This window comes from Eucalyptus grandis, chromosome 9 (genome assembly GCF_016545825.1).
Source record: "Eucalyptus grandis isolate ANBG69807.140 chromosome 9, ASM1654582v1, whole genome shotgun sequence".
In the NCBI taxonomy this organism is placed as follows: domain Eukaryota; kingdom Viridiplantae; phylum Streptophyta; class Magnoliopsida; order Myrtales; family Myrtaceae; genus Eucalyptus; species Eucalyptus grandis.
Window position 1 is genome coordinate 36,698,469 of NC_052620.1, and position 20,112 is coordinate 36,718,580.

Sequence of the window (20,112 nt, forward strand, 5' to 3'; positions counted from 1 at the left end):
TTGGTGCTAAAAGAAGATAAGGAGATCAAAGAAGCTTGAAAGTCCGAAGTTCTCGACATATTGCATGGTTACATTATCAACATGTTGAAGAATTCAATTATACAATTATTAGCAAGTTCACATGTCATTCATCCAATAGTTAATGTTTAAAATTTTTGTTACGCCAAGATCGAACCTAAAAAAATCAAACAATAATATGTTTTTAACATTCAGATGAACAAATACCCCTTTCGAAGTAATATATTGGAAACCCTAGAAATAGGGGTACTTTGTGGATACTGGTTTCTCACCGTAGAGTTGACTGAGAGCTACCTCGCCTGTTTAACAGATATACCATTAGAGACTGACAAGGCCGCGCTCTTTATATTAACATGTCGATATCCTCACTCATCAGCCTCCCTACTCCCCCTTTGTATTTTCCCCAAGGGAGAGGGAATAACCCTTAATGTGTTTTACATTTAGGGATGCCAAGGTTCGCAAAAGATCTAAACGAAATAATTTAAGGACGGAATTAGACATGGCCTCTTCTCAATTTCTTAAATTAGATGATATTTTTCCTCCTGTTTATATGTCAGCATGAAAAGATACCTCTTTTCCCGAAATAAATAAAGATTTGAATAGACATGTCTCTAGCATTCTTTTACGCTAGTTCAAGAATTGGTGTGTATTCTTATTTTATATGTGTTCGTCGTGTAATTTAGAATTTTTCTTCCTCCTCCATTTGAATAAATCATGTAATCATATAAAATTTGAACAGACTTTTTTTTACGATACAAACAACCAAGTTAGGATGCGTATTTACTTAGTTCGACTCAATAATTCTCTAGTTGTACAACAAAGATATTGGGAAAAAAAAAAATTCTCTACCCACGAGCAATGGACGTGCCATTTTTACTAGCATATTAATCATCTGTATAATCGTTGTAAAATCATTTCATAGATGAAAGTTCACCATGGAAAAAAATAAAATAAAAAGCATGCCTGCTCAATAAATCTCAGGTTGAATATAGCTACTGCACACATGCATTGCTTTTGCAAGCAGCCTGAAAGTAAAGTACCTTACTCCAATACCTAAAACTCACAAAACACTGCTGTCAATCACATGAACGAAAAGAGACGAAAAAAGAGCAAATCTTGATCAACGCAAATGACCCTCCAAAGAGAGATTACGTAAGAAAAAAAGTTATAAAGTTTCTGCTTATGCAATACCATAAATCTTTCCTCTTCTTGGCAAATCGAGCAATCATCTTTTCTCGTCCTGGCAAACCCCATGCCGTGCATCTTTGCCTAAGATATCATTACCGTCCTCCTCCTTCCTCTGCCTTCGGAGGCAGCTTTTTGAAATCCGAACCGCCATGGTCGTCGTTGTCGTCCTCCTCCTCTGGAGGTGGCTTGTTCAGATCAAATTTGAAGCCCAGTCCTCGCCTCGGGGGCGAAGCATGGGCGGCCGAACCACTGGCATCTGCTCCCTGACTTGCCGCCGCCGCCGCGTCTGTCCCTTGACTCCCTGCGGTCGAGAAAGCAGCATTTTGGTCCCCGTGGTCCTCATTTGCCCTCGGTGACATATGGAGTAAAGTCGAGGCGAGCTCCCGGCCCTCGACGCCGCTGCCTCGATCGCGAGCCTCCCCTTCCACCGAGGAGTCCAGCGGCGGGAAGCTCGCGCATGCACCGAGACTCTTTCTCCAGGTGAGTCCTCATGTGCGCGAACAGCTCCCGCCAACCGTAGAACTTCAACGAGCACACGCTGCACGACCTCGGGAGTTCGGGCACTCCGTGGTTCGTCTTCCGCCTCGGCACCTGCGCCGCCTGCGCGACCTCCGCCGGAGGGTCTGGCTCTCTGCATTGCCTCCACAATCTCCGTCCGCTACGCGGGGCGGAACTCCCCCAGCCGGTCACTTCAGTCATCATATCACCGCCCCAAGAAACCGCGACGACAGTGTCGTCCCTAGCGTCGCTGACTCGTCTGGCATGAGGAGGACGGTCGGGAGGATTCGGAACACTGTTTTCGAGTCGTGAGGATCCATTTCCAGGGCTCGTGCCATGTTTCTGGTCTAGTAACTTGTCATGGGGTTGCTCATGAACGGCGAAGAAGATTCAGAGACTTCTGTGATAAGTTGGACTGAGCTTCAAGAAGAGGGTTACGCAATTCTTGCATTACGTTGAGTTTATTTATATGGATGGAAAAGGAGGTTTTCAAAAACGGTGAGTGGATGCATTTTCGGTAGTGCACGAAAGGTTGTCATGGTTCGTATTATTTGCCATCACTGGAAAACAGCTGCTTTGGCGGGAAATTATGCTCCAGATTTCGTGCGAAAATGGATATGATGAGAGATTTATATGGGATTAATGAAAAAGCACAACCGATTCTTTCTTTCTCTTCCTTTTGTGTGAAGTTAAGGTAAATAAAAAGATATAAATGAAAAGATGAAACGTATAATTTGGATATTTTTTTAAGCGTACTGATAAAAGAAGTCTCTGAGGAAAAAAAGCAAAAAAACTATTTAATTTTTTTGTGCTATGAACTCAAGCTAAATGATACATACATACGGAGAAAAGAACGAAGAACGACAATCAAGATATGAGTGAAATCGAAGAAATATTCATTACATTACACCAAAAGATAAGCCATCTTAAATGAAGAAAAGTAAAAATTTGATGAAAGGCATTTGAAATTTATATCGACTAAGAAATTTTAATCGCCACTTTTGAGTACTTACTATTAATCATTTATGTGAGAAAAACTTTACCACATATTGCTATTGGTGTGAATGCTAAGGCTTTATAATTGAAGAGAAGGTTCAATTCTCAAAATTTGGTCTGTTCATTCAGTCATGCGGTAACTCTAAGAAGAACAGCTGAACATACTTAAACTTTTTACAAAAACTTGTTTAGCAAGTAATTCGGGGATGTCCCTCAAGAAGGATCCATGTTCACGTAACTAATTCTTGCTGTCAAAGGAGTCACCTTATACTAGAACTCTTGATAAATTAGATATTTCGATTCGCCACACAAAAAAACAAAAAATTGAGATTTCCCCATTGCATTATAGATAAATGTAAATCTCTTATTCTCTATAGTATCATTGTCTTTTGCTAAGAGAAAAAAATATAGAAACAAAAATGCCAAAAGTACAGCAAAATAAATAAATAGATAATGACATGTACACTAAGCTATGCTTTTACTGTAATTGGTGAAAACCCGTGTGTTGCTCTGATGTTAGACTGAGTGAAATAACTTTTTTTTTTTTCTAATTATTCAGGATATTACAATGTAAAATGCATTCGGTATATTTCATTTCGTATGTAACTCGAGAGCGGTTGTGAATGTCTTTTCAGACCTATCAATTTTGTCATGGGGCTGTTGATCAACGAAAAGATGGTTGAGACAATTTACGAACGCGACGGAGTGAGTTTCAAATTTCACGATTAATCCCTTCGACCTTCTGAAATTTGTGGCTATCTGCTTCCTAACATGGCTTCCGCCCAAATTTTTCTCACTCGTCTCATCATATGGCTATTTATGTAGGTCAAATGAGTCATATATATATGCGTGAAAAAAAAAATACAAGATCTTTGAAAAATATATTTTAGAGCAATATATCAATGTGCACTTGGGATTCACTTCTACTAAGTTGTCATCGAATTATGTTTTTATTTATTTTGTGAAAAATAAATGATATAAAAATGATCTCATGCATCGCTTAAAATAACCAAATGCATTCATTATTGATAATAATTTGTGTCAAATATATTTTTGTAGATAATAAAAATATTTTTCTTTAATTCATTTTTATAAGAAATATAAGTGATCCATTTTAAAGAAAATATTTTAAAATTATATATTTTCTTACGAAACAACCTAAGCCCTGATTATACGCTATCACACATAATGTGTGTCTAAATTGTGCTCTTTTTTTTTTTTTTTACATGTATTTACTTATATGAAGAATTTGCCGTGATAGATGGTTGGAGATCCAAGCAAGATTTGGTCCGCGCTGGCGTTGAGAGACACAATGCAATATCATTTCTGAAATTTAGAGGGTAAATTACCTTCCAACGTTTCAATTTTTGCAATTTGCCCTAAAAATAATATAAGTTGATGCAGAAGCATTAGACAAAACACTTACATATTTATAAAGATATAGATTGGCTATCTTTTTTGGAGATAAATATATTAAAAATCCTAAGACTTGTTATAAAAATGCAATCGAAGCTTAAAATTTTTAAAAATTACAATTAAGACCTAAACTTTCTCATAAAAGTTCAATTGAGTTTTATAATATTCAAAAGTACAATTAATAGAAATAGTTGATTAGACTAATTTGATAAATTTTAGAATTTAATTACACTTTTCAAAATTTTATGACTTAATTATATTTTCGTGACTAATTTTAAGACTTTTAATGCACTTATCATCTTTTTTTATTATGGGGATGAAAACGAAATCAACAATTTTCCAAAAGAAATCCTAAAATTTGGGGGAATAGCCGAGGGAGTCGGCCAGGGCCGCCCGCTTCGCGAACAAAAACCACGAACGACCATATGTAAGCACGATTCCCTCGTCCCTTCCGAACTCCCTCGCTCCCTCTTCTCCTCTTCTCGACGATGCCGTGATCCCTGCTTCTCGCATCGTCATGGCGGCGGCGGCGGCGGCGTCGCTGAGAGCCGGCAATGGCGCGCTCTCTCGCCTCAAGGCGCTGCTCCACCTTCCGGTATCTCTGGTACTCTCATTGGGTTTTCTTCTTCGCTGCGGCAATTCATCGAACGGTTGGTGCGCTTAGTGGTTTCTTCATCGGTTCTGCTTACTCTTTGTTCAGAGATTGAACCGCACGCTCGCCGGAGGGGAGCTGCAAGCTCAGGAGGAGCAAGCGGAGGCGAGCTCCGACGGCGCTGCTCATCTGGGTACGGTAACTCACCGGCGCAAGCGCGCTGCTTTCCCGTGGAATTCACTTACCCGTTTTTTTTAACATTGGCCCGACGGGGGGATTAAGTTTCCGTGGGTTCGGCTTTGTTGGTGGTGGTAATTCAGTTGAGATCGATATGTCGAAGTGGAAGACGTATGATGCGAGGTCCTGTGGAGTGACTGGTCATTCGATCCCGAAGTCTCCTTGGACCGTCTTGGCTTTGCTTCGCGATGCAGGTCCAATGCGCTTTACCTTGTTTGTCTTTTGGACTTCTCTTTTCTTTTATTCTTTCGCGTCGTTTGGAGTTGTCGAACCATATTTTCAGGTGGTAATGCTTGGGGAGAGACATATTATTCATAGTTGAATCATGATATTTGATTGAGTGGAGGTCTTCTCTAGTACTAATCTGCGTGTTTAGCTGGATTGTACTTCACCATGAATGAAGGCGTTGGCATCATTGTATTTCAACGTATGACATGCGGCTGGTAGTAACTTAGTAGTTGCGACTTCATTTGTCTATTTGTGATGATATGCAGGATTTAATGCTTATCTAGTCGGCGGATGTGTCAGAGACCTAATTTTAAAAAGAGTTCCGAAAGATTTTGATGTCATTACCACCGCTAGTTTACAGCAGGTTGTTCCTTTTTTTCCCTGCCTTTGTTGGTGCGACAAAACACCCAACCGGTGAAGTTCAGACATTGAATTGGTTTTTCAACGTCTCCTATCAGGTGAAGGAAAAATTTCATCGTTGTGATATTGTTGGAAAGCGATTCCCAATATGTAGGGTCCGGATTAAAGGTTCTGTGGTAGAGGTTAGTTGGTGGATAAAGCTTTGCTGATACATCTTTAGCTTTAACTTGGTTAATTGTCTCTGCTACTCTGCATTTAGCATTTGCTGATGTTTTACTGCATGTGTTTTAAAAAAGGTGTCCAGCTTTAAGACAATTGCAAAGAGGACAGAAGGAAAAGAGAAGGTTGCCTTTTCTTGCAAGCCAAGTGGCTGCAATAAAAGGGACTTCATCCTCTGGAGGGACTCGATGCATAGGGACTTCACAATAAACAGGTACAATATTCTTTTCTTCATTTTCATGCCTATTTTGCCAAAATGATGACTTGACTTGTGTCACCTTTAGCTTTTCTTTTCTATGGAAGCTCAGATAAGTCCTTTGATTTGTACCCCAATCAGATACAGATACAAGCCCGATATGCCAAATACGTGTCAGATAAATCTAGGTGTACAAACATAGATGTAAATTAGTAAATCTCTAACTTTGGAAGCATTAAGGATGCACCATGGAAATAACCGGGATACATCAGCTTAGACATAAGACTTAGGGCCAATCTTACTTTGATGAGTGAATGCTTCTTGTTTTATTCAATTAATGGCTGAGATGTGGGAGCTATAAGAAGATACTCAAGGGGTTTCAACTGAGACCTTACTGGCTCTTTCGTTTATTTGAACAAGTTCTATAGTTGTTTATGGACTTTCTGGATATGCAGATTTACATCGGTGTGGGCTTGTCTATCATGGTAAAACAGTGTGAAACCCAAAATGTTGTTGAAAGTGGTTGAACTAACCAGGAGCACTTTCAGCCGGTGCTCAGCAGCTCAGGCACATTTTCTGTAATGGTCTCCATGTCATTCGGATACTCTAGATGTTTACCTCGTGGGGAGAGGCTGGTTAATGGATAACATGACGATTTTTGTGGTCCTAACTGCTATCAAATTTAATTGTCTTAATGATCCTCATCAATTTCATAGAATATTTTTTTCGAAAATACCATCCTTTTCCAGATAGATTATTTTATCAGCTGCTGATGGTCTTACTGAACTTTCTAGCCCATTTTGCTTCCAATAGATGCCATGGTAACTGTACCTTCATCCTTCATTTGCAGTTTGTTCTTTGATCTATCAGAGAACAAAATTTATGATTACACCAATGCAATGGAAGATGTGAGATCTTTGAAGGTTACTTTTTACTTCCTTTGGTATCAATGCTTGTATTCATTTTAACTGTTTCTCTGCTATTTGACTACTTGAAGTTCACATCATATCTTTTACTTGATGCCCAGCTTAGGACTATAATCCCTGCCCAGTTGTCTTTTGAAGAGGACTGTGGTATGTCTTTCTTTCTTTAGTGAGAATTTTAAGCAAAATTATTGGGCAGTTCCTATCAAAATGTCAGAGTTAAACTAGATAGACAATCACATATAAGTCATTCATGCAGCAAGAATCCTGCGTGGAGTGAGAATTGCAGCTCGTCTGGGTTTGGCATTGTCAAGGGATATTGAAATTGCAATTGGTAGCCTCTCATCATCCATTGCAGGTTTAAACAAGGTACTGATGCAAAATTACTGTCTTCAAGAAGATAACTATGGTTTTGGAATTGTTTATTAGGTTAGGACTACTGATGGTTTATTTTATCTATGTTCTTCATTGTTGCCCTGCACTTTTCTCCTTTCATATTGTGGGGAAATCATTAGCTAGAAGTATCTTTTCTTTACTCTAGCTGATGCTCTTTCTTACATATCCTTTTCCAGCACAGGCTAATGTTGGAGATAAATTCTATCCTATCCTATGGAGCTGCTGAGCCTTCTCTCTGTCTGCTTCAGAGACTTAGGCTACTTGAGATTATTCTCCCATTTCATGTCAGCTGTTTTCGTTGCTTTCTTTGCATAGTATAAGTAATTATTAAGTTATAATGAGGTTATTTCTAACAGCAGTCCACGCTGCAGGCAGCGTATCTTGATCAGCAGAATAGGGGGCACTCTGCCCAAAGCTCCTTGATGTTGATGGTAAGGTTTCTTCTACTTAGGAAAATATCTTTTACAATCAACATAGCTTGTCCTTTTGGTTAATGTTGGGCACAGACGTCATGCTAGATTGATTTAACTTATGGAAACATCAAGTTTGAGTAAATTAAGGAACTCTCTTATGTCTCTCATTGTCTTTTCTGCATTTGTCCTGCCATAATCATTTTCAATAAAGCCAAAAAGTTCTGGTGCAGTTCCAGACAGCAGCTTTACATGTTCCTTGTAAATATCAAATGTTTCTTGGAAGTTGTATATTTTGGTCATAGTGTATTATAGAAAGTAAATTATTCCAAAGTCTTCTATCCTTTCATCTAATAGTGATATCTCATTTGTCAGAGATTATTCTTCAATATGGACAAATTGGTTTCATGCAACCAGCCTTCAGACTGCACTTTGTGGTGGGTAGTCATTCATATTCTGCTGAATTGCTACCAGTCACTCTGTTATCTTATGGGTACAAGAGATGCAGCTGACCCTGCTTCAATATGACAGGATTGGACTATTGGCATTCCACTTGGCATTAGTGAATAACCCTCAAGATGCTTCAGTAATTTGGGCTTTTGCATCAACTCTCCATCATGGAAAATGGAAAGGAGCTTCCCAATTTGCAAATAAACATGCTAAACTACGAGTTAATTTTGTACCTGAGATCTCAGGGTCATCTACTTATAAGTCAGCACTTGCAGAACGCGTTAGCAATTTAGCATCTTTGGTGCAGGAATCTGTCTCTATCTTAAGTGATATGAACAGACTAATTGAATCGATGACCAGATATCCACATTCCTCTTGTTCTGGTTTGGTAAGTATGCTATTCGTTTTATCTACTAGACATGAGACGTGTACTGATAGTTTTCTATATGCCACCTTTTGCTTTAAATGTGAGACTACTGTCTTTTGCTGTGGAAGATTAAATCCAGGGGCTTAGTGTTATGTTGATAGTGTGATATTGACCTTTCTGAGTCGATGCTCTTTTGTGGGAGCACAATAGAATAAGTCCATCGCCATTATATTCTCTCTTTCTCTCTACATATACATGTGTGCATGACTATATATTTCTCTGGTAGTTTGGCCATCTAAAACCACCACATTGGCCCTCACTTTGTTATGTAATCAAACATAAATTTCTGCCCAACTAGTGCCAAGAATAAGGCCATTGATTTTGTAATGCACTGTTTTTCAACTTTGCTTTGCTGGTTTCTAAAACATTTTATAACAGGCACTTGGAGCACATCTTGTCTATCCCTAATTCTTCCCCCTCTCTTTTGTTTTTTTTAATCCTTTGGCACCCTTTTATGTTATTAGAGCCTGACTACTTCTTTCAGAATTTGTAAATTGTGCAGCAAGGGACGATATAACTCCTGGTTCCACCTCCCTTTTCTAATCTTCTTTGTCCTCTCTGTGGGCCCCACCTGCCTCCCCAAACGCTACTTTTTCTCCTCTTCATCAGTTCATTCTTCTTCTTTTTAATTTCCCTAATTTCTCTCATCTTCAGTCCCTTTTCTCTACTTTTCCTAAATAGTTCTATTTGATTGGTTCCACCAATGGGGGTTTCTTAAATTTTCATTCTTTTGGGGAAAAGCTAATAACAGTGGAGTCATATGAGTCATTTTTAACTTACATAAAATGGAACATGGAGTAAAAACCAGGTTCTTTCTCCTATTATTAAAAGAAACTCCATTGAACTCTTAAGTAAGATAAATAATTATGTGCAGTAGGATAACAATTTCTCTTTTAGCAATATATTACCAAACATCTCATTAATGCATACAGCAAGAAGATGTAATCAGCATATTTTCGAGAGTACAGAGTCCATAAATACAGAATTCTATGTACATTACTTCAGAAGCATTTATTGCGTGTTTTAAACATGTAGGGTTAAACCTTATTCATGACATTGGAAAATTCAATGTACCAAGTTAACATTCTTCTTTTCATTTGAAAGTTCAGTCAAGGAATTTCGCTGAACTTATGACATTATTTGCCCTCGAAAGCTATATGTCAATTTGGTGGAAGTTTCTCAGAGAATTCTCCTCGAACTTTTGCTGTTTTAGCGTCAATGACAAGTACTCCTACGTCCTACCTATGTAGCCAATTGTAATGCAGCTACTCCCTCAAATGAATGTTTCATATATTTGGCATATGTGAAAAGAGCTCATTGATCTTTGATGCAATTTTTTCTTTATCTCTAGTGACAATATACAATGATAATGTAATTTAAAAAGTCCACAATATATAATATTCGAATATCAGTTGCTAATGTGGACTGGCGCATATTAACCTTAGCGGATTTTTGGGGGGTGGAAAACTTATGATAATAAGGAAAACATGCTTTTTGTAATGGATATTAGATATAGGTGCCACATTATTTTGAACAAGAGATTTCCTAGTAAGAAAGAAAAAAACATGTTCATCAAGCATATTAAATCGTGACGTTAGATAGCATAAATAATTATCTAAGTTGTGGTTAGAGAATGTGCTTTTGTGTATTAGTTGTTAGGGGTTAATATAACGGAAAATCTTAAATTTAGTACACTTGTGACAAATTTACACCAAACTAATTTTTTGATTTCCAATATTTCCAAATTGGTATATCTATGACAAATTTACCCTCATAAGTTTCCGTTAAATTTTGTAGTCAAATTGCTGAGTTTGTGACATGTGGCAGTTGATGGATGTAACAGTTTGGGATTTTTCCCTTCATTTGTCATAGATATAGTAGTTTGTGATTTTTTATGATATTAATCCAATTTAATGGAAACTAAATGAGGGTAAATTTATCATAAATATATCAGTTTGGGTTTTTTGGTGGTAAAAAAAATAAGTTTGGTGTAAGTTTGTCACAAATTTATTAGTTTGGAGTTTTTGCTAGTCAAAAATTAGTTTGAGGTAAATTTGTTACAAGTGTATTAGTTTTGAATTTTCATGGTATTAAACCTAGTTGTTAAGATGTCTTTAGTTATTTGCATAAAAAAGGTTCTCTTTGTATATTGTGCAAGGCATTAGCACGCATTACATGGCTAGTCATACGTAAAACCCAGTATACTTTTAGGTAACTCATATTAGGGCTCTTGATATAGAGTCCTATTGAAGATCTCCATAGTTGAATCCTCATCTGCAGTTTACACACCAAATATCCAATTAGGATGAACGAGGAGTTGAGTAATTGTTGCTGTCCCAACTGGATTACATGTCAAAATTTTCTGTGCTGCAATTGCTTATTTGGATATGCTGATATATATCACCTGATTGTTCTCCTTTAGGTGCTCATCCAAGAGCAGGTGGCGAATAATGTTAGAGAAATTTTTCAAGTGCTGGTTAATGATGTTGAATTTTACAATGATGGAAGAGAGTGTTTTGAAATTAACTATGAGTTACTTGGTAAGGGTTTTCTTCGTGAAACAAGACATGTTCTTGGCACAATCATTTTGAATACTATGAGTGGTGGAGTAGTGCAACAAGAGGAGGCTGTTGAGGATAAGAAGCTTTTGGATGCTGTTGGGGATCAACAAGAAATTGTTATCAGCAAGCAGTCGAGGCATGCTTCTCTAAGCCATTTGATAGCTCAAGAGGTATTCAAGGATGATAATAAGAGCAGTCAACCAGTGTCAAGTTCTGATTCACTCGAAGGAAGTGTTGATGAACAACAGAAGTTTAATGGGGGGGAGGTGCATTTCTATTGAGCAAAAGGTTGTTGCGAAGAAAAGAAGGGGTGGCTTGGCATACAAATCTGTAGAGGTTGAGGAATGTCAAGAGTTTGTCAAGGCATTTCAATCTTCACGCAGAGAAGCAAATGTAGTGAAGGGGGAAAGGTTGAGGATTAATGAAACTCTTGCGGAGATGAAGGGTGGAACTAAAGAGCGAGTGAAGGCAGTAAAGCAGCATTCTTCAAAAAATTCAGCATCTAAGAACCAGCTGGACATAACTGAGAAGCATGAATCAACTTCCAAAGACGTAAGAAAGCAGGAAAATGTGTTGATCGTTGAAAGAGGTTTAAAGGAGGCAAAGCGGAGAAAGAGAGAAGTATTAGTTGAGGAGGAAAGTAGTAGGCCCCTGCTATCTGATATTTTCAGATGAGAACAATTTCAATGGAAATTATAAGGAAAAACAGGCTTCTGCTTTGTGATGTCTTCAGATGAGAAATTTTGTAGTTGTAGATTACTCACGGGAACAGGATAACTCATAAGGGATAACCGACTGGTTAGTTCCTGCTCCTCTTATGTGTCTTATTCCTCGATTCATTTTTATGCATTTATAATATTTTATGCCTATTTATTGCAGGTGTATATCAGCATATTGTCGGGACTGGTGGCCCTGAGTTTATATTAACTTCAACAGCATCCTAGTTTTTCTGACACTTCCAGTTCCAACTTTGGTATTTGTTACATCAACTGCGAAGCAGATAGAGTATGCAAATTTAGGATGCTTTAGCGTGATATTTATTACCCTGTGGTGTTTCTTTAAAGGGCTAGTCTTGACACAGTTCTTTGCTGCTGGTGGTTTCTGATCATCGTTCTGAAAGAGGCATTGTAGAAATATACAGCCTGTTCGTTAATTCCAAACACGGTCTGCTTCAAGTTGCTGAAATCTCCTACTGATTCTTGATAAGGTTTTTTACCACCTTGGCAGAGAGCGAAACTAGGAAAATACGTTAATGATTGTTAAGTTATTTTACAGGTTCTACTCTCCTCGGCTAAATTGTTAACTGTGAGAAGCATGTGCATGCTTGATTGTGTGGATTAAGACGTAGCTCATTTTGGTTGAAATAATGCGGGCAAGAAAAGGGTTGGAAATAGCCATGTTGGTTGGTGAGATCAAGTGATAGGAACTTGTCAGACATGATAATTTCGCGGGGAAAAGAGTTTCTGAACTTTGATATAATATGCGTTGTCATTTTTGGACTTTTAATTTGTTTAATGTGGTCCTTGAAGTATTGATAAATGTTGAATCCAGTGCATAAACTATTTGAAAATGTTTAATTTTGTCTTCTTGTTAATTCAAGTTAAATGGAATTTGCTGATTTTAGCTTCAAATCATTTACTTTTGAACGGTGGACTGAAAAAAAGTTACACATGGATTACCTCTGCTAAATGCTGATCTCAATTCAAGATATAATAATCATCATCATCAATTAACAATATATATGTTGATATCCTATTCTTTTTCTTTTCCTTTTCCAAAGTGGATGGATGAAAAATGGACACGTCGACTCATCATCATCGCATAATGGTTGATTTGTTGTTTGAACAAATAAAAGGATTACATTGAGAGGATTAAATTGAACATTATTTGTGTCATTTTACCTTGTCTCATTTTTGCCTTTCTCGTCTTTCTTCAAAACTAATTGGCTTGAAAGTGCTTTTTCTTTTGCTCAGAACTACTTTCTTCTTGATGCTCGTACGGTGATGCAGGAACACTGAAATAGGGTTATGCTTATATGGTAATGTGGAAACTCTTGAATGGGATTTTCTAGCACCTTGTTTTCTCGCGGAAGGAGGTGAAGTGGGCATTCCAACAAAGGAAGTCAAATTTGATTTGAATTCCGTATCTGAAAAAGAGATGCTGGAAAAATAGTCCCGAAAAGTCAAGTTGCAGTCGGCCAGACAGTGACAGATAAAGTGATTCCACTTGTGCGTGTGTCGCATGTGGCGCGGCCCGAAGTTTTGAATATTATTATTGAAAATTCTGTAGTTGTGATAGATCTTGGAGTGCAAGGGACGGCAAATCAAATCAAAGCCATCCTGAGTGCCCTTTTTTGGCAGTGACTTGAAACTTCAACGCTCGAGAGAAGTAAATATCCAGTAATTTGACTGACTCTGAGAGGTTTTAATTTGCTAATAGGGATCTTTCTATCGAGTTATGTATAGTAAGAATCAAAAGGATTTTTATTAATGAATACTCTTGAGACACTTGTTATACATATTTTGATGAGAAAATATTCAATTTGTAAAGCATTATATATATATATATATTTGATCATATGTGCAATTAAGTTCTAATTTTAAGTCTTAAACATTTTAAAATCAATGCAATCAAGCTCATTCAACAACGGCTTAACAAAAACATTCGAAATTTGATGTGGTCCGTTTAATAGTTTTTATGTGCCTTGTCAAAATAAATCAAAATTTAAAGAAATTAATGGAATTGAAGAAAAAATAAAAACAAAAAAATTGGAGAAAGACCAAAAAGGGCCAAAAAGATTAAAAAAAAAAATAAAGTGAGTCAGAGAGGGGGCACAGAGAGAGAGAGAGAGAGGGGGGGAGACCGTGAGGAAGGGGTCTAACATTTGGGAGATCTTTCATTTACTCTTTTCTAAATAAATTCGTCTTTAAATACGTCACTACATCATAATATATGGAGGGAAGTATTAGAAAATATCATATTATATTTTGAGGTGTCACATTAGAAAAATTAGCCGAGTAGTCAAAAAAATGTTAAGGATTCAATCGCATTTTTTTCCCAAACATTTAAATAAGATTACAAATACCATCGGTGCAATTTTCCACCTAAAAAAGGATAAATCATGAAATATTTGGTCTCAAATCGATGTAAAATAGATAAGAGTTATCTAATGCTTATCGAGAAATATTTTTATTTCTTGATTCCAATCTAAGATCATACACAAACACACTTTGACAGTATATAACTCAGTCCGAGAGAGGCTGAGTTTTTAAGCAATTCCATACTTACTTGAAGAGAAGAATTTCCATGAATGTCATACTGATTTCATGAACTTCTCATAAATGAGAGTATCTGAAGAAGCAATGGATACAATGGAATGGAAATGACATGAACCTCTCCTCACCAACCCCCATGGCAAAGCTCCAAATCTCATAGGAAAAAACAAGGCAGTTTGACTATAATTGGTCCCTTCCTTCCTTGCAAGAAAATCCCAAGATGACTTGATACTTCTCTCCCTATAAATACTCTCTTCTCCCAAACTCACCCTTCCACATCTCTCCACCACCAACCCACCCATCAGAAGGCCCCCGCAATAAAACTCGCCGCCGCCGCCGCCGCCGCCGCCGCCATGGCCACCGCCGCCTCACCTCATTCGCTCATGCTCAAGACCCCTCCACCGCCGCCGCGGCCGGCTCCAGGACCGCTTTCCCCGTCACCACCCGCCTACCCGCCACCGCCCCCAAGCCCATCTCGATCAAATGCGCCGCCGCCACCACCAAGTCCAAGATCCGCGGTCGCCGGCCCCGCCGCGGCCCAGGAGCGGATCTTCAACTTCGCCGCCGGCCCCGCGGTCCTGCCGGAGAAGGTCCTCCTGAAGGCCCAGTCGGAGCTCTACGTCTGGCGCGAATCCGGCATGAGCGTCATGGAGATGAGCCACCGCGGCAAGGACTTCACCTCCATCATCCAGAAGGCCGAGTCGGATCTCCGGGCCCTCCTCGAGATCCCCCCGAGTACGCCGTCCTCTTCCTCCAGGGCGGCGCCACCACCCAGTTCGCCGCCGTCCCCTCAACCTCTGCCACCCCGACGATTCCGTCGACTACATCGTCACCGGCTCTTGGGGCGACAAGGCCTTCAAGGAGGCCCAGAAGTACTGCAAGGCCAAGGTGGTCTGGTCGGGGAAGGCCGAGAAGTACACCAAGATCCCATCTTTCGACGATGTCCAGCAGGACCCAGATGCCAAATTCTTGCACATCTGCGCCAACGAGACGATCCACGGCGTCGAATTCAAGGACTACCCCGTTCCGAAGAACAAAGGCGGGATCTTGGTGGCTGATATGTCCTCGAATTTCTGCTCCAAGCCCGTGGACGTGTCCAAGTTCGGGGTGATCTACGCCGGGGCGCAGAAGAATGTCGGCCCTTCCGGGGTCACCATCGTGATCATCAGGAAGGATCTGATCGGGAACGCCCAGGGGATCACCCCGGTGATGCTCGACTACAAGATCCAAGCCGAGAACGCCTCGCTGTACAACACGCCGCCCTGCTACGGGATCTACATGTGCGGGCTCGTGTTCGAGGACCTGTTGGAGCAGGGCGGGCTGAAGGAGGTGGAGAAGAAGAACAAGAAGAAGGCCGAATTGCTGTATCGGGCCTTCGACGAGAGCAAAGGGTTCTACAGGTGCCCGGTCGAGCCGTCGGTGAGGTCGCTGATGAACGTGCCCTTCACGTTGGAGAAGTCGGAGCTGGAGGCCGAGTTCATCAAGGAGGCTGCGAAGGAGAAGATGGTTCAGCTCAAGGGGCACAGGTCGGTGGGAGGCATGAGGGCTTCAATCTACAATGCCATGCCTTTGGCTGGTGTTGAGAAGCTGGTTGCTTTCATGAGAGACTTCCAGGCAAGGCATGCCTAGATTTGAATCCACAATTCCATGGATTGTGGATTTCAGTCTCATTTTTATATAGAGTAAAGTAGTGCTTAATTATTTGCTTTTCCCCGTCCTTTTTCTGTAATTTTTCCTGATGTCATGTTGTTGTTCTCTGTGGAATTGGGAGGTGAAGGTGAGAAGAGTTGGGTTCTGTCCTGGTTTTTTGGAGGGGAAGTGTTTGGATGTTTTGGTTCTTATATAAGCCAAGAAACAAAGGGTTGGAGCAAAATTTGGCTGAAAGCAACTACAGTGTTGGAGGTCTTGATTCGATTGTACTAGAATTGCAGAAATAAAATGCTGATTAAGAAGAATTTCAGCTGTAAGCAATTGCATTGTCTGAGAACTTGATTTGATTCTAGCATATGCAGAACACAAAATGCAGTCTGCGTATTAGAATGGCCATTCTTGAATAACAGAGCATGTATCGTAGTATCTCATAGCTCCTCCCCTGTTTGATCTTCTGATGTCTCTTTTGATTCTGTTGACACGAATCAGGACTAAATATGGACATTGTTTGAAAGGATGTTTTGGGACTTTTCAGAACTTTCTCTGTTAGATCTAAGGAGGAATGTCTTGACCGAAGCTGAAACTTATGCATCACTCACCAACTCACTCATTCAACAACTACAAATACCAACCCCCTAACCATTTGACAGGGACGTTAGGCTAATTATGTAGGAGCCACACTTTACTTTTTTCTTTACAAAGATGTTCACTTCCACTTCTGGTCAATCTTTGCTGCCGATCCGGCTCCTTTGTTTTAGGTGTTTTGAGGTTAATGTTATATTTGACAGATTGCAAACTTGAAGGTAGGCCCTTCAAACTGGCGGGTTGGGTTGGGTCAGGTTGGAAACGATCTGACCCAAATTGACCAATCTAGTCCATTTCAACCCATATTAGCGTAGTTTAAATCTAGTGACCCATACTCATTCAAGCAATTTGGAAGTCAAAACTTTTTGCTGTGACAGCAATACCTTATTCATTTGAGCAATATGATGAGGAGATGAACGACTCTCTGCAAATGAGTGTTTGATCCAAATTCCAAAATACTATCACACCAGAAATTTGCAAATACTGAATTCACTCAGCTAATCACTTGGAATCGAATGGGTCGATTAAAAAATTTACTCAGACTTTTGGACTCTTCACACCAAGCTATGTCCTCAAGTTATTTCACTTAGATGTCTCGGGGAGAAGCAGAATCTGGGGACAGAAAGTAAAACAGGTCACTATATCAAAACTTAGCCCACACTGTCGAGCCATATGAGCAGTCAAAGCTAGATTCTCTAATAGTCGTTTCTAAAAACACATTACATGCAATCAAACTAACCTCATTCCGCTCTCTAACCGCTCTCTCCGTGCTTTAGCGGCAGCAAATGAAACAGCCCGTACAACCACCACAGTATCACTGCTGCGGCGATAGACGACTGAAACAGCCCTACACTCGCGGAGCTACGACCAATGAAGGAGCTCACGGCATGAAGAACCTTCAAACCGAACCCTCTAGACCCGAATCCAAGCGAGCTCGACCCAGTTCCTAGACTACCACCGAATTGTTGGGAAAATATGCTTCAAATTGGGTAGAACAATGAAGTCGGATCTTTAGAGTACTCAAGTCGGACTTTGAGGCGTGATATCACTTTCTTTAAGGATTTATTTGCCCCACTACGTTGCTAATGGTCACCGGCAAATTTCCTCCAGGATACAACAAAGTCTCAAGTGAGAATACTAGATAGCAATTCTAGTATTTCTCCGTGATCTCTCATGGGAAACAATTAGAAACAATGGCTGTAGTTTCTCTCAAAAGAAAATGAAAAATGGAAGAAGATGTGTGTTTGATCTCAAAACAAATGTACTCATATATGTCTTTCGAATAAATGCAACTCTTCAAAAGATTGCAAAGAACAAAGACAACCTTTCGGGAAAGGTTGTAAAATGAACAAGTATGTCTCAAAGGTTACGTTGAAAAGACATAAGAAATTCGGAATTAAATAATAATAAAAAATAATAATAATTATAACTTTTCGTGAATTAAATGCTTTTCAACAAAACTTTATAATTAATTTTTATAGAAATAAATTGAATTTTCAATAAATAAAAATAATGATCGTTGGTTAATGCCAAATCTCGTCCACGTGCGCACTCACATCTTTTCGATGTGGGACAAGGCATCTCTTCATTTGTTTTATAAACAAATTACCAACAATCCCCCACTTTTGTTTATAAAACAAAACAAAAAATAAAACGTTAGAAATATACAGCCAAAATTTCCGTGAGATTAATATACATACATAAAGGTCTCTTTCGAGTTAAACCTTTACTTAGTGCAAGTATCTCAAAGCCCTATCAAAGTGACAAGTAGCTCGGCTTTAAACTTGTACTTTTATATAATAGAACCGGACATACCACACATATACTAACCTCTTGTTTCAGCGAGAAGTTCTATATTACTCCGCACTATTATGGCCTTGTGCTTGATCCTGTTTCATGAGCTCTCTAGAAAGCAACCCTAACTTTCGTAAGAAGCGGCACCACTTCTAAGCTCATATAGGTGAAGTATCTACTATGTGTTTCTGTTACTATCAACACATTACAAATTTGTACTATACTTCATTAAGAATTTAATTCAACCTACAAAACGTAACAGACGATACTAACTTCTCATATCAGGGCTACGTCAGTATCAAACAATCACATTCAATAACTTGTTCTTACCCATTAAACCTTGTAACTAGTGATGTTCTAGAAAAAGGTAGGGTTACCATTATTGGTGATTTCAATTAAAGGGTTTCAGCCCCGTTTCTTGTGAGGTCATTATTACCATGTCTCTCGGTAAAGACTTCGCCAAAGGATCGGCAAGATAATTACTTAACCTCACATAGACAATTGTTATGGTACCATCTTTAATCAATTGTCTCACATATTCATGTCTTAGACTAATATGTCTAAACTTACCATTATAGGTTCTACTATAGGCTCTTACCAAAGTAGCCTAACTATCACAATGGATAGAAATAGGAGCCATAGGACTAAGCCATGAATTGATATTCAACAACAAATTCATAGCCCATTTAGCCTCTTTTCCCAAATTTTGCTAAAGCAACAATTCAAATTCCAGAGTTGAGTAAATTATGCACATTTGTTTCTTGCTCACCCAAGAAACAACACATTCACATAATGTAAAAATTAATCCATTAGTGGATTGTTTATTTCTCACACTTGCAATCCAACTAACATCGGTATATCTTTCTAATATAGCCAAATTATTATAGAACAATAAGATAACTCTCTAATGTTCTATATTGATTACTAGTATTTACTCAACTTGCATATACAAAAGTAATATCAAGTCTAGATAATGTATCACATACATCAAAAACCAATATCACTCACATTAAAAACTCTCCACCAAGAATCAAATGGAGTACTCATATATTTGAAAACAAGATGTTTAAATCTATGCAACATCTTCTCCGTGTAATCACTTTAGCTCAAAGAATAACCCCCACTATTTTTTTAATTTTAATACTTAAGATAGTATCTGCTTCTCCTAAATATTTCATTTTGAAAATGAAAGCTAGATACTTCTTAGTCTCAATGACTTCAAGTCCCCTTCGGATACCCCCACCACAAGAATATTTCATGAGGCATCCAATCAAAACTATGCATTGTCAAATTTCATGCTCAATGAAATACATACATCAAAATAGAAAACCAATGCAATTCTACTCTCTTGGCTCATTTATGCTATTCCTTATAATCAAATCTATGAGGGGCAAGGACAGCAAATAGAACGCATTAGAACCAAACAAGGGACACCTGAAATCCCATTCAGTATATCTATTTCGCCTCCATAAATAGAGCGCTACATATTAGCCCATGCATGTAATGACATTCTCTAACAATCCAATAAATGCGAGCAAATCAAGTATGGAGGTATCAAAAGCACATAAACTAGGATTGAAAGGGGAAAAACAATTCTTGGAACGGAATCAACAACATCATATAAGCGAAACCTTCCGAAATATAAAATAAGATCCATACCTTGGCACTGATCAGCATCAAGACCAACGTCATC

The 20,112-nt window shown here is 38.9% G+C and overlaps 3 protein-coding genes across 4 annotated transcripts; 2 read left to right on the forward strand and 1 right to left on the reverse strand.

Moving 5' to 3' along the window:
* Positions 1–1,298: 1,298 nt before the first annotated feature.
* Positions 1,299–1,905, reverse strand: LOC120288529. Its single transcript, XM_039302583.1, has 2 exons — positions 1,623–1,905; positions 1,299–1,507 (listed from the first exon to the last, which is right to left on the reverse strand). Exons 1-2 carry the CDS (start codon positions 1,903–1,905, stop codon positions 1,299–1,301), a joined length of 492 nt encoding a protein of 163 aa, XP_039158517.1.
* Positions 1,906–4,507: 2,602 nt separating this feature from the next.
* Positions 4,508–12,300, forward strand: LOC104419581. Of its 2 annotated transcripts, none has more exons than XM_018863200.2 (15): positions 4,508–4,711; positions 4,817–4,901; positions 5,029–5,139; positions 5,440–5,537; positions 5,632–5,715; positions 5,830–5,966; positions 6,799–6,871; positions 6,976–7,021; positions 7,131–7,240; positions 7,444–7,551; positions 7,639–7,698; positions 8,053–8,114; positions 8,209–8,515; positions 10,977–11,913; positions 11,995–12,300. In XM_018863200.2, the coding sequence occupies exons 1-14, from the start codon at positions 4,634–4,636 to the stop codon at positions 11,394–11,396; spliced, it is 1,779 nt and encodes a 592-aa protein (XP_018718745.2). In that variant the 5' UTR covers positions 4,508–4,633; the 3' UTR covers positions 11,397–11,913; positions 11,995–12,300. The 2 variants fall into 2 exon arrangements, with proteins under 2 accessions (XP_018718745.2, XP_010029591.2); XM_010031289.3 differs by having other exon boundaries at positions 4,509–4,720.
* A 2,333-nt stretch (positions 12,301–14,633) lies between these two features.
* LOC104419582 (phosphoserine aminotransferase 2, chloroplastic) lies at positions 14,634–16,492 on the forward strand. Its single transcript, XM_010031291.3, is given in 3 exon segments — positions 14,634–15,119; positions 15,122–15,172; positions 15,175–16,492. Coding segments are annotated over 3 exon segments (1,272 nt in total). The 5' UTR covers positions 14,634–14,743; the 3' UTR covers positions 16,020–16,492.
* The last annotated feature ends 3,620 nt before the right edge of the window (positions 16,493–20,112 follow it).